This window comes from Salvelinus namaycush, chromosome 3 (genome assembly GCF_016432855.1).
Source record: "Salvelinus namaycush isolate Seneca chromosome 3, SaNama_1.0, whole genome shotgun sequence".
Classification (NCBI taxonomy): domain Eukaryota; kingdom Metazoa; phylum Chordata; class Actinopteri; order Salmoniformes; family Salmonidae; genus Salvelinus; species Salvelinus namaycush.
Window position 1 is genome coordinate 80,334,475 of NC_052309.1, and position 11,030 is coordinate 80,345,504.

Genomic DNA, 11,030 nt, shown 5'->3' on the forward strand with positions numbered 1-11,030 from the left:
CAGCCACTGGTGAGGTCCGAAACGCCCCACTACATTAGCTGAGTCCTTGCCCTTGCTTGTTTCTCCTCCATCCTATCTGTTATTATTGGTTTGTCCCAATGACAGTATTTGTATTTGTCCTTTGAACTACTGCAGTTGTTCAATTGTTCAGTTGTTGAACTACTGACGCTTTTCTAGTACCTGTCAGTGGCGCGTGTGTGGTAGATTGACACCTATGTAAACCATTCAGAATGTCGAATAGCTAGGAAGACATTTAGGGGCGTGAACATATTTCCTCTACTCGACATTTTGTTGTTGAGAAACTTCAGCGCGTTCAGAAGTCGGCTACATTGTCAAGGAGCGCTGACACCTGTAAAGTCACTGAGATAGAGGTAAGGTCAACTTTTTTTATTTAGATAGTGGCAAGATCTCAATGACAAATATATTAAATTCTAAACTTCTCAAGTGAAATTGCACCAAATGTTCTACTTCAAATTAAATTGCATATATTGTTTATGCTATCCTTGTCTTTGCTTTCAAGTTGTTGTCATTGTCTTTTGTGATAACAATTACAAATCATTTAATATGGACCTAGGTGGGTGGGTCGATCTTTTAAAATTCTAAATGCACATTCTGACCAACATGATTGAGTGTGTGCCAATATAAATGATATGTCGGGGTCCACAGTTCTTCTGGAACTGTTAAAGCCCATTTTCTTCTCCTTTTGAAACCACCTTGTCACAAAATACAGTAAGTGAACAGTACTGATTGTCAGGTGAATATTGTCTGTGGTTAACCTGTGTTCCCTATTGCTCTTGATACCACAATGAAGGCAAGTATCTCTTATGGGAGGTACTTGGCTCAGATTAAGGGGAATTTTCCTTTCATAAAAACAGGTAAACTGAAAGTAGAAATGCTGTATGCTGCATCATTTTTGTGTCTAGTAGCCTAAACAACATTGAATCAATGGTAGACTGCTTTAATGATCTCCCCTATGAAGCTCAACACTTAGTAACAGTATAATCATATCCCCTTTTCTGCATCATAGATTCATTCTTTAAATGTGGTTGCATATGAGGAGGGCTTTGTCTTGGTAAGAATGTGGAACTGTTAACTTTCTGAAGCTCACCCCATGGAACATAAGAGGAAGTGAATCTATGAAAATAGCTTGGGGAATTTTGATATACTTTAGTAGGCTACAGCACTACCTCAGAAGATTGTCTGAAAGTTTCTCTAGTTAAGACGAAAGTGAGAGTTCTGTCTAGATTTAGTTCTGATGACTCCATTGTTGTGATTTTATGCATTTCTGTACAAAAGAGCTTTATAACATTTGTCAGTTATTGATTGTACAATAAATGTATATAATATACAGTTTGTGTTACAAGTTATTTCTGTTTCTCTCTTCTCTCCAGATGCAGAGGTATCTGGTGCTCTGTATGGTCCTGCTGGCCCAGGTCTCTGCTGATGACTGCCCAGGTGGAGAGGCGTGTGAGGAGGGCAACACCTGCTGCAAGGTCCCCTCCAATGGCTATGCATGTTGCCCAATGTATCAGGTATGTATGGGGTGGTGCCTGCAGAGCTTAGCCCTTAGCTTTATTTGCAGCCTGAACCCGAGTTCCATAACCCTTGTACACTGAATTATATCTATTAGAAGTGTACAAACCAAATAGGTAGACTATGGTGTCATTGTCTCTTACCCTGAAATAGATACCTCTTTAATTGCACCCTTGTGCTAGCATTCTCTCGTAGTATCTGTTTGGTCTGTAAGATGTGAGATTCTAACACACTTTGTTAATCAAACTACTCTTACCATTTATCTCAGGCTGAGTGCTGTGAGGATCATACCCACTGCTGCCCTGAGGGAACACTCTGCGTTGTGAATGAGTCCATGTGTGTGAATGGAACTGTCTCCCTACCATGGGTGGAGAGAGTCTCTGCTAAACAGTCCATATATCCTAAAGTAAGAATGTCAGTGAATCCAGGAAGAAAGTTTAGCTGACTATTGACAACGTTGAAATGCACTGTAACAATGACACCAGTTAACTTTCATGGCAATATGTGTTCCTGTTTTCAATCATTCACATTGTTGAGGAAAACACATTGGAGGAATCAGGCAGAACTCATTTATCAGCAATAAGAGTTTATTCAAGCAACTGCAAGAAAGCAACAGATCACTTTCTGGATGAAACTGGAGAGGAACTTAAAAATGTCCAGAATCACAGTCATTTATATTCTTCATCTACACAAAGAACTGCTTACCCCTCTCTTAAAGCTTTATACAAACAATAATTGGTTCTAACCAGTTCTCACAACCTAAGATAGGGGAGTGATAAGATCTTTAGAGCCTAAATAGACAGAACTAGAATTCAGCCTGGTTATGCCTTTAGTGCCCCAGAGATAAGGAGGCAAAAACAAATCAATCCTTTGTGCGGTGTGTGAAGAGGGAACTGAAAATTAACAGTGAAAAGTACATACAGTACTATTCAACTCAAGCATTTACATAGCATTAGACTGTAACAAAACCATTTTCCCCCAACAATGTAATTAAGCTAGATGAACGTAAGGAAATCAAAAATACTATGATCAGTCATGTTTTTTGTCATTGAAAAAGTCTAATGTATTTTTTCTACCCCTCTAGTCTTTCAGAATGATCAGTGCATATGCCGGGGATGAGGATGATAACATCTGCCCTGACAAGTCCCACTGCCCCGAAGAGTTCTCCTGTCTGAAGGCCACTACAGGCTATGGTTGCTGTCCTGTTGCTCATGTAATAACCTGACCACTGCTGCAATCTAGCCCTTTGCGCCAGATTCATACTGTTATACGGTTCACATAAACATACATTGGTGTCAATGGAAAAACTGGAGTTATGTGCACAGATATCAAGTTAGGATGCAGGCCTGAGTGAATAGTAAATTGATCTATTGTACACACAGGCTGTGCCTTGCTCTGATGGGAAACATTGCTGTCCTGAAGGCCACCAGTGCAGCACAGACTGCAGCTCCTGCATCAAACAGACAGGTTAGACTCTTGTGGAGTCACATGTTGCCATCTTATGCTTCTGTTGCAACATCATCACTAACCCCTCTGCCTTCTTCCACCCCGGCAGAGCCTGTTGTTGCAGTGATGTGTAGTGACAAAGAGTCTGAGTGCCCAGAGGGAACCACATGCTGTGAGACTCCAGATGGGAGTTGGGGATGCTGCCCCATGCCCAAGGTACAGGGGGGCTATATGGAGGGGGTTAGGGGGTTACCATCATGGATTTGCGAGTCAGGAATAATATTGGTTCTTTGAATGTGTGACATGTACACTCTCCAGTGTCTGTAATCACTCCATGGAGAGATGTCTAATCAAGGATTTGCATGGCCTATGTGATAACCCTTTGTTTATATATGGTCATATCATGAGGTGATTCTCTGTGTGTCTGTGTGTACTGACCAGGCTGTGTGCTGTGAGGATAAGATTCACTGTTGTCCTGAGGGCAGCACCTGTGACATCAAGCAATCCAAGTGTATATCCACTACCAACAAGGAAATGCCCATGTGGGCTAAGTTCCCTGCCCGCAAGAGGGCAGAGTGGGAAAACCAGAATGGTAGGTTTCACCCCCCCCAAAAAAGGCATATTTTCCTGGTCTATTTTTGTACCAATCACTATCTGGATGTTAATGTGTATATGATTATTTTGCTGTACGTGCTTTCAGAAGTTGCCCAAGTGACAACACCTATTCCAGACACTACCACCTCAGCCAATAGGAGTCCTGCTTCTCTTTGGGAGGGTACTTCTCCACCCTTCATTAGGACAGGAGGTATGACATTACACTTCTTCTTAGAACAATACAATAGTGCTGTGGAATATTTTGTTAGCTCGTCCAGTTGTGTTGATCGCTAACACCCTGCTGTCTCTCCAGACGTTCCCTGTGATGAGTCAACGGCCTGTTTGGATGGAACCACATGTTGTAAAACACAGGAAGGAGGATGGGCATGCTGTCCTCTGCCACAGGTATACTATGTCTCATACTGTAGGGGCCCATTCATTCTCTTAGCTAATCCATTTCTTCAAGATAGATCAACCTGATTGCATGTCTTTTGCTTGTCCCGTGACAGCTTCCCCTTTTTGTTTGGGCTCTTCTCCCTTCCAGGCAGTTTGCTGCAGTGACTTGGTCCACTGCTGCCCTCATGGTAAGAAGTGCAACCTGGCTGCCCAGACGTGTGACGACCCCTCAGGCTCCCCCTCTGAGCCCTGGCTGAAGAAGGTTCCTGCCGTGCCTCGGGAGGGTAAATTGCCAGGGGATGTTACCTGTGACCCTACCCATGTGTGTCCCGACAACACCACCTGCTGCAAGACAGCGTCAGGAGACTGGGCCTGCTGCCCCTTGCCTGAGGTAGGGACAGAGAGATGTGGCTAATACTGCTGTGGATAGGCAAATTAATGAATGGCCTCCTAACTTGACTGCTCTGCGATGCGGTGAGAGATTCTGTATGGCTAACAAAGAGGCACTTAGTTTTGGTCTTTACGACATCCCAGTATCACATCCTCATTCTTCACTCCTGTCAGCTTGCTGCTGCTTGTGATCTTAACCTTTCTTCTGCATTGTTAAGGGGATTTTGAGCTTGAACCACATGTTGTTTTTATAGCATTGAAAAGTAGAACTGGGAAACTGGGTAATCTAGGCAGTCACAACTTTTCTCTAACTTGCATAATCTCTTCTGCTACCAGCAATACCTCTACATAATTTCTATAAAGGCTTGTGACAGTCTTAAATGACAGAAAATGTTTGTTGTGTGTCTATCCCTTCCTCCCTCCAGGCTGTTTGCTGTGAGGACCACGAGCACTGCTGCCCCCATGGCACCACCTGTGACCTGGCTGGCCTCACCTGTGATGGTCCCTCAGGGTCGGAGCCCATGGTGGGGAAGGTGCCAGCTCTCACAACCCTGGCATCTGATCATGAAGAGGCAGCCACAGACCAGCAAGGGGTACAGATGGATGACATGGAGCTGCCTACAGAGGATGACAAAGGTGATGAAGATGAGGAGGGGCCCAGGACACAGTATGATGCCCACACCACCTGCTGCTTTATTAAATATGTTGTTAGCTCGTCCAGTTGTGTTGATCGCTAACACCCTGCTGTCTCTCCAGACGTTCCCTGTGATGAGTCAACGGCCTGTTTGGATGGAACCACATGTTGTAAAACACAGGAAGGAGGATGGGCATGCTGTCCTCTGCCACAGGTATACTATGTCTCATACTGTAGGGGCCCATTCATTCTCTTAGCTAATCCATTTCTTCAAGATGGATCAACCTGATTGCATGTCTTTTGCTTGTCCCGTGACAGCTTCCCCTTTTTGTTTGGGCTCTTCTCCCTTCCAGGCAGTTTGCTGCAGTGACTTGGTCCACTGCTGCCCTCATGGTAAGAAGTGCAACCTGGCTGCCCAGACGTGTGACGACCCCTCAGGCTCCCCCTCTGAGCCCTGGCTGAAGAAGGTTCCTGCCGTGCCTCGGGAGGGTAAATTGCCAGGGGATGTTACCTGTGACCCTACCCATGTGTGTCCCGACAACACCACCTGCTGCAAGACAGCGTCAGGAGACTGGGCCTGCTGCCCCTTGCCTGAGGTAGGGACAAATAGATATGGCTACTACTGCTGTGGATAGGCAAATTAATGAATGGCCTCTTAACTTGACTGCTCTGCGATGCAGTGAGAGATTCTGTATGACTAACAAAGAGGCACTTAGTTTTGGTCTTTACGACATCCCAATATCACTTCCTCATTCTTTACTCCTGTCAGCTTGCTGCTGCTTGTGATCTTAACCTTTCTTCTGCCTTGTAAAGGGGTTTTGGAGCTTGAACCACATGTTGTTTTTATAGCAAGAGGGGCTATGTTTCATTGAAAAGTGGAACTGGGAAACTGGGTAATATAGGGAGTCACAACTTTTCTCTAACCTTGCATAATCTCTTCTGCTACCAGCAATACTTCTACATAATTTCTATAAAGGCTTGTTGTGTGTCCTTTCCCTTCCTTAAGGCTGTTTGCTGTGAGGACCACGAGCACTGCTGCCCCCATGGCACCACCTGTGACCTGGCTGGCCTCACCTGTGATGGCCCCTCAGGGCCAGAGCCGATGGTGGGGAAGGTGCCCGCCCTCACAACCCAGGCACCTGGCCATGAGGAGGCACCCGCAGACCACCAGGGGGTGCAGATGGACGACATGGAGCTGCCTACAGAGGATGATGAAAATGACGAAGACGAGGAGTTGCACAGGACACAGTGTGACGCCCACACCAGCTGCCCAAAGGACGCCACCTGCTGCTTTATGAAATCCACCCAGAAATGGGGCTGCTGCCCACTGCCACAGGTGAGTGTTACAGTAATGGTTAGTGCTGAGCAATTGGTGCTTTTGAGGTCTGTTCGGTTTCGGTTCGATTATAAAAAATAATAACGGATTTCGGTTTTGATTATTTGGGTTGAATGCTGTAACAGCACAGAATAAAACAATAAAAGTCCCATGGTGGAAGTGACTGCCCATTTACTGCTTATCACATTGCTTTACTTTAATAAAATATTAGGTTTTGTGTGCATTACATTTGTTTTAATTTATAACTTTGTTATTTCATTCCAATTAATCATTTCATCTCTATAGAGCTGCTGCCTATGCTGTCTGACAAAATCACTATTTTGTAGTTCTTCAACATAAATAAGGCATACTTTTATGACTGCTGAATACCAACTAGCAATCACTTTGATCATGTATTTTCAGGTAGAGATACCTCGCGAAGCAACAGCTGCTCCAAAGACAGTACAGTATGAAGATAGGCAGAAACTGCTTCACCAATAGAAATATCCAATCACGCTTGTAGACGATGTCATGGTGACGTTGGCTAGCTAAGCTCATGCGCAGAAATGCCAATGGGTCTAACGGGCATCACATGCCAAACTGCACCTGTTCATGCCATCAAATCAAAGGCACTTCTTCAATATAGTAATTTTTGATAAAAATGAAAACGTGTAAGATTGTCACTTTCACGAGGTTGGAGTAATAACATGTTCAACTACGTAAGACATTGGCTCGAATCTGGGTTGTACCTTTAGATTTGGAGAAAACATTTTTTAATTTGATTTGGAGAAGAAAAAAAAATGTAAGGACACTTTTTTTACTTGTCCCAGTGACTTCTAAAACCCCAGCCTGGTCTGCTTCTCAAGCGCTCTCTATATCCCTTCTATAGCAGGCATAAAAGAAACACAGACCGGACAAGTCAATGCGCAATGGATTATAGTCATTGTAGTTAATTACAATGTTTTATGCGCTAAACTATGTAGAATATTGGCCTGTTGGAAACAACCCCCTACAACATCTCACAGTTCAGGCTGGATCTGATTTATCTCTAAAGAAACTGCAACGTGCGCATTGAGCTCATAAAAAAAAAAAAAACTGAACGAAATGGAATTTAAATACTTTAACTGACATCGGTCAATTAGTTGCTTGATAACCAAAATGTTGGTCAATCACTCAGCACTATTAATGGTGTTCCCAACTAGTGAGGAAGGATTTTAGGGAATGAAAGCCCTTTCCCTCACTACTCGCTGTTCCCTCTTCCCCAGGCAGTGTGCTGTGCTGATGGAGAGCACTGCTGTCCCAAAGACTACATATGTGATATGCGCAAGACTTCCTGCTCTAAGGGTGGGGTGGTGATCCCATGGTACAACAAGCTGGCAGCTGAGCCAGATGACAGTGCCCTCACTGCCCCCCTCTCTGTGAAGTGTGACACCCAGAACAGATGCCCTGAAGGCTCCAGCTGCTGCCAACTTTCCACAGGACAGTGGGGCTGCTGCCCCCTGCACAAGGTGTGTGTTTGTGTGAGCGAGGGTGTGTGTTGGTATGCACATGCATATAGAGAACCCTAGAAACAGTTTTGCTCTGCTATCTCACATGGGGAACCTTTCATGTCTGTACCACATCTGGCCGTGATTGGGAGTCCCATAGGGCAGCGCACAATTGGCCCAGCATTTGTCCAGGTTTGGCCAGTGTAGGCTGTCATTGTAAATTGCCTAGTTAAATTAAATAAAAAATAATTATCTGTCTTGTCTCCCTGTATAGGCTGTGTGCTGTGCAGATGAGGAGCACTGCTGTCCACAGGGCTACAGCTGTAACATGGGCTCAGGGACTTGCCAGAAGCGAATGTTTCTTCAGTTCCAGACGGTACCCCTAACTCGGGTGTCTGCGCCTGAGCCCCCGACCTCACAGGAGAAGGAAATCCACTGTGGGGGGCCGTTTGTCTGCAATAATGAGGAGACATGCTGCAAGGTCTCTGCCACTACATGGGCCTGCTGTCCCGTTCCAAATGTATGATATACTCCTCTGCCCTCTCACCAGACACCACAAACACTTCTAGAAATGAAAATGTCATACTAATGTTAGTGAAGTTCAAGACTAAGGCATCTACTCTCCTTCTATTGAATAGTCAAATTCCTATATGGTTTCTCTCATTGCTTCCTCGATCTCTTTTTTTATTCTCCCTTCCACCTTATCCCTGTCTTCCTCCACCTGTCCTCCTAGGCGGTGTGCTGCAGTGACATGAAGCACTGCTGCACTACAGGCTACTCCTGTGGTGAGGGACGGTCCTGCACCCAGTCCACTGGCTTCAAATGGGACCACTGGCAGGTGTTCTTCTCCAACAAGAAGAGAGCCCTGCGTGTGTGACAACTTTGGGCTAGACCTATCAGTCCAACCAGACGCATTGCACTAATGAAGGGACGCAGGAACTTAATATCACTGTTACAGTATATCAAATTGTGTTTTTTACAGAGGAAAAATAGTGTGTATATATAGGAAAGGGAAGTGAAAATAAGTAACATTTTGCACCATTGGTAGGTGCTTGGAATGTTACTACATTTACTTCAAGAGATACCCATGCTTGCTCATGAACAGAAACTATCAAGGATTTGAAATCACTCCAAAAATGAGATACCAATGTTGAACAATCTTTTAGGGTTGTGGCTCAGGGAAGGATTGGAATGTGATATAAAACTAGTTGTAAGCTACTATCAAGATTGACACAGAGGAGCATATAAATGACAAGAACTTAGTACTGTTTTACAATGTTTGATGTTACCTTTTAAACAGGAAGAGTGTTGTGTTTTTTTAGTTGACCATGTGAAGTGCATTGTGCCTCATAGTTTCAGGTATACCTTTGAAATGCCTTTTACATTAGTCTGTCATTGTAAATAAGAATTTGTTCTTAACTGACTTGCCTAGCTAAATAAAGGTTAAATAAAATAAATATGCCACCCTGTGGCTGAACTGATACTGTCTACTTGGGAAAACTTGAAACATGACCCTCCCTCATTTTTATTAACCTTTATTTAACTAGGAAAGTCAGTTAAAAACAAATTCTTATTTTCAATGACGGTCTAGTGGGTTTACTGCCTTGTTCAGGGACAGAACGACAGATTTGTACCTTGTCAACTCGGGGATTCGAGCTTGCAACCTTTCGGTTACTAGTCCAACGTTCTAACCACTAGGCTACCTGCCGCCTCATATGCCCTCCGTCTAGTCCAACACTCTAACCACTAGGCTACCTTCTGCGCCATATGTCCTCCGTCTTGTTGCTACCACGTTTTAAGTAAGCGATGGATTATCCCACTTCCTTGTGTTTTAGAAATTATGCCATTTTAAATAGTCCGTAATGATTCTGGCTGTTGCTACCAAAGGGAATTAATTTGCTGTAAAATTTGAATAAAGAATAAGTCATTGCCAAATCAATTGTACACTATGCATGTGTTGGTTTGTGGTCAGTGTTCACTCAAATCTGTGCCCAGGATGTAACTATAGTAGGCCTTGCAAGTAAAAACTCAAGAGGTGATAAAGGTGAGTACCGAGTGGACTACAGTTGGAGAAAAACCACATTCAACGTCTGATACTAATTAACAATCACTGGGAAGGTTTCTGTGGGTTTTATGGCGGACCTACTCACTGCCACAGTCATACTCTGGACCTAGTTTTGTCCCATGGAATAAATGTTGTAGATCTTAATGTTTTTCCTCATAATCCTGGACTATCGGACCACCATTTTATTACGTTTGCAATCGCAACAAATAATCTGCTCAGACCCCAACCAAGGAGCATCAAAAGTCGTGCTATAAATTCTCAGACAGCACAAAGATTCCTTGATGCCCTTCCAGACTCCTTCTGCCTACCCAAGGACGTCAGAGGACAAAAATCAGTTAACCACCTAACTGAGGAACTCAATTTAACCTTGCGCAATACCCTAGATGCAGTTGCATCCCTAAAAACTAAAAACATTTGTCATAATGTCTGTTTATTGGTGATTATTATTTGACATTTATTCCTGATTATTATTTGACCATGCTGGTCATTTATGAACATTTTGAACATCTTGGCCATGTTCTGTTATAATCTCCACCCGGCACAGCCAGAAGAGGACTGGCCACCCCTCATAGCCTGGTTCCTCTCTAGGTTTATTCCTAGGTTTTGGCCTTTCTAGGGAGTTTTTCCCAGCCACCGTGCTTCTACACCTGCATTGCTTGCTGTTTGGGGTTTTAGGCTGGGTTTCTGTACAGCACTTCGAGATATTAGCTGATGTACGAAGGGCTATATAAAATAAACTTGAATCCGGCTACCCGGATAAAGCACTAAATAAACTTCAGTTAGTGCTAAATACGGCTGCTAGAATCCTGACTAGAACCAAGAAATTTGATCATATTACTCCAGTGCTAGCTTCCCTACACTGGCTTCCTGTTAAGGCAAGGGCTGATTTCAAGGTTTTACTGTTAACCTATAAAGCGTTACATGGGCTTGCTCCTACCTATCTTTCCGAGTTGGTCCTGCCGTACTCTCTCCACTGGGATTCTCTGCCTCTAACCCTATTACAGGGGCTGAGTCACTGACTTACTGGTGCTCTTTCATGCCATCCCTAGGAGGGGTGCGTCACTTGAGTGGGTTGAGTTACTGACGTGATCTTCCTGTCTGGGTTGGCGCCCCCCCTTGGTTTGTGCTGTGGTGGAGATCTTTGTGGGCTATACTCGGCCTTGTCTCAGG

At 44.1% G+C, this 11,030-nt stretch overlaps 1 protein-coding gene across 2 annotated transcripts; it reads left to right on the plus strand.

Annotated features, from left to right (window-relative positions):
* The first annotated feature begins 250 nt into the window (after positions 1-250).
* Positions 251-9,734, plus strand: LOC120040178 (progranulin-like). 2 transcript variants are annotated; one of them, XM_038985428.1, is made up of 17 exons: positions 251-371; positions 1,392-1,532; positions 1,802-1,939; positions 2,618-2,746; positions 2,916-3,000; positions 3,089-3,195; positions 3,421-3,571; positions 3,680-3,784; positions 3,887-3,978; positions 4,118-4,360; positions 4,785-4,995; positions 5,116-5,207; positions 5,347-5,589; positions 6,000-6,329; positions 7,574-7,816; positions 8,070-8,315; positions 8,529-9,734. In XM_038985428.1, the coding sequence occupies exons 2-17, from the start codon at positions 1,392-1,394 to the stop codon at positions 8,670-8,672; spliced, it is 2,700 nt and encodes an 899-aa protein (XP_038841356.1). In that variant the 5' UTR covers positions 251-371; the 3' UTR covers positions 8,673-9,734. The 2 variants fall into 2 exon arrangements, with proteins under 2 accessions (XP_038841356.1, XP_038841363.1); XM_038985435.1 differs by having other exon boundaries at positions 3,683-3,784.
* Positions 9,735-11,030: the final 1,296 nt, after the last annotated feature.

Coding starts and splice junctions, on each gene's coding strand:
- LOC120040178 (XM_038985428.1), top strand. CDS start 1,392: ATGCAGAGGTATCTGGTGCTCTGTATGGTCCTGCTGGCCCAGGTCTCT. Junction 2,747..2,915: donor GTTGCTGTCCTGTTGCTCAT/GTAATAACCTGA, acceptor TTGTACACACAG/GCTGTGCCTTGCTCTGATGG. Junction 5,208..5,346: donor CATGCTGTCCTCTGCCACAG/GTATACTATGTC, acceptor TCTCCCTTCCAG/GCAGTTTGCTGCAGTGACTT.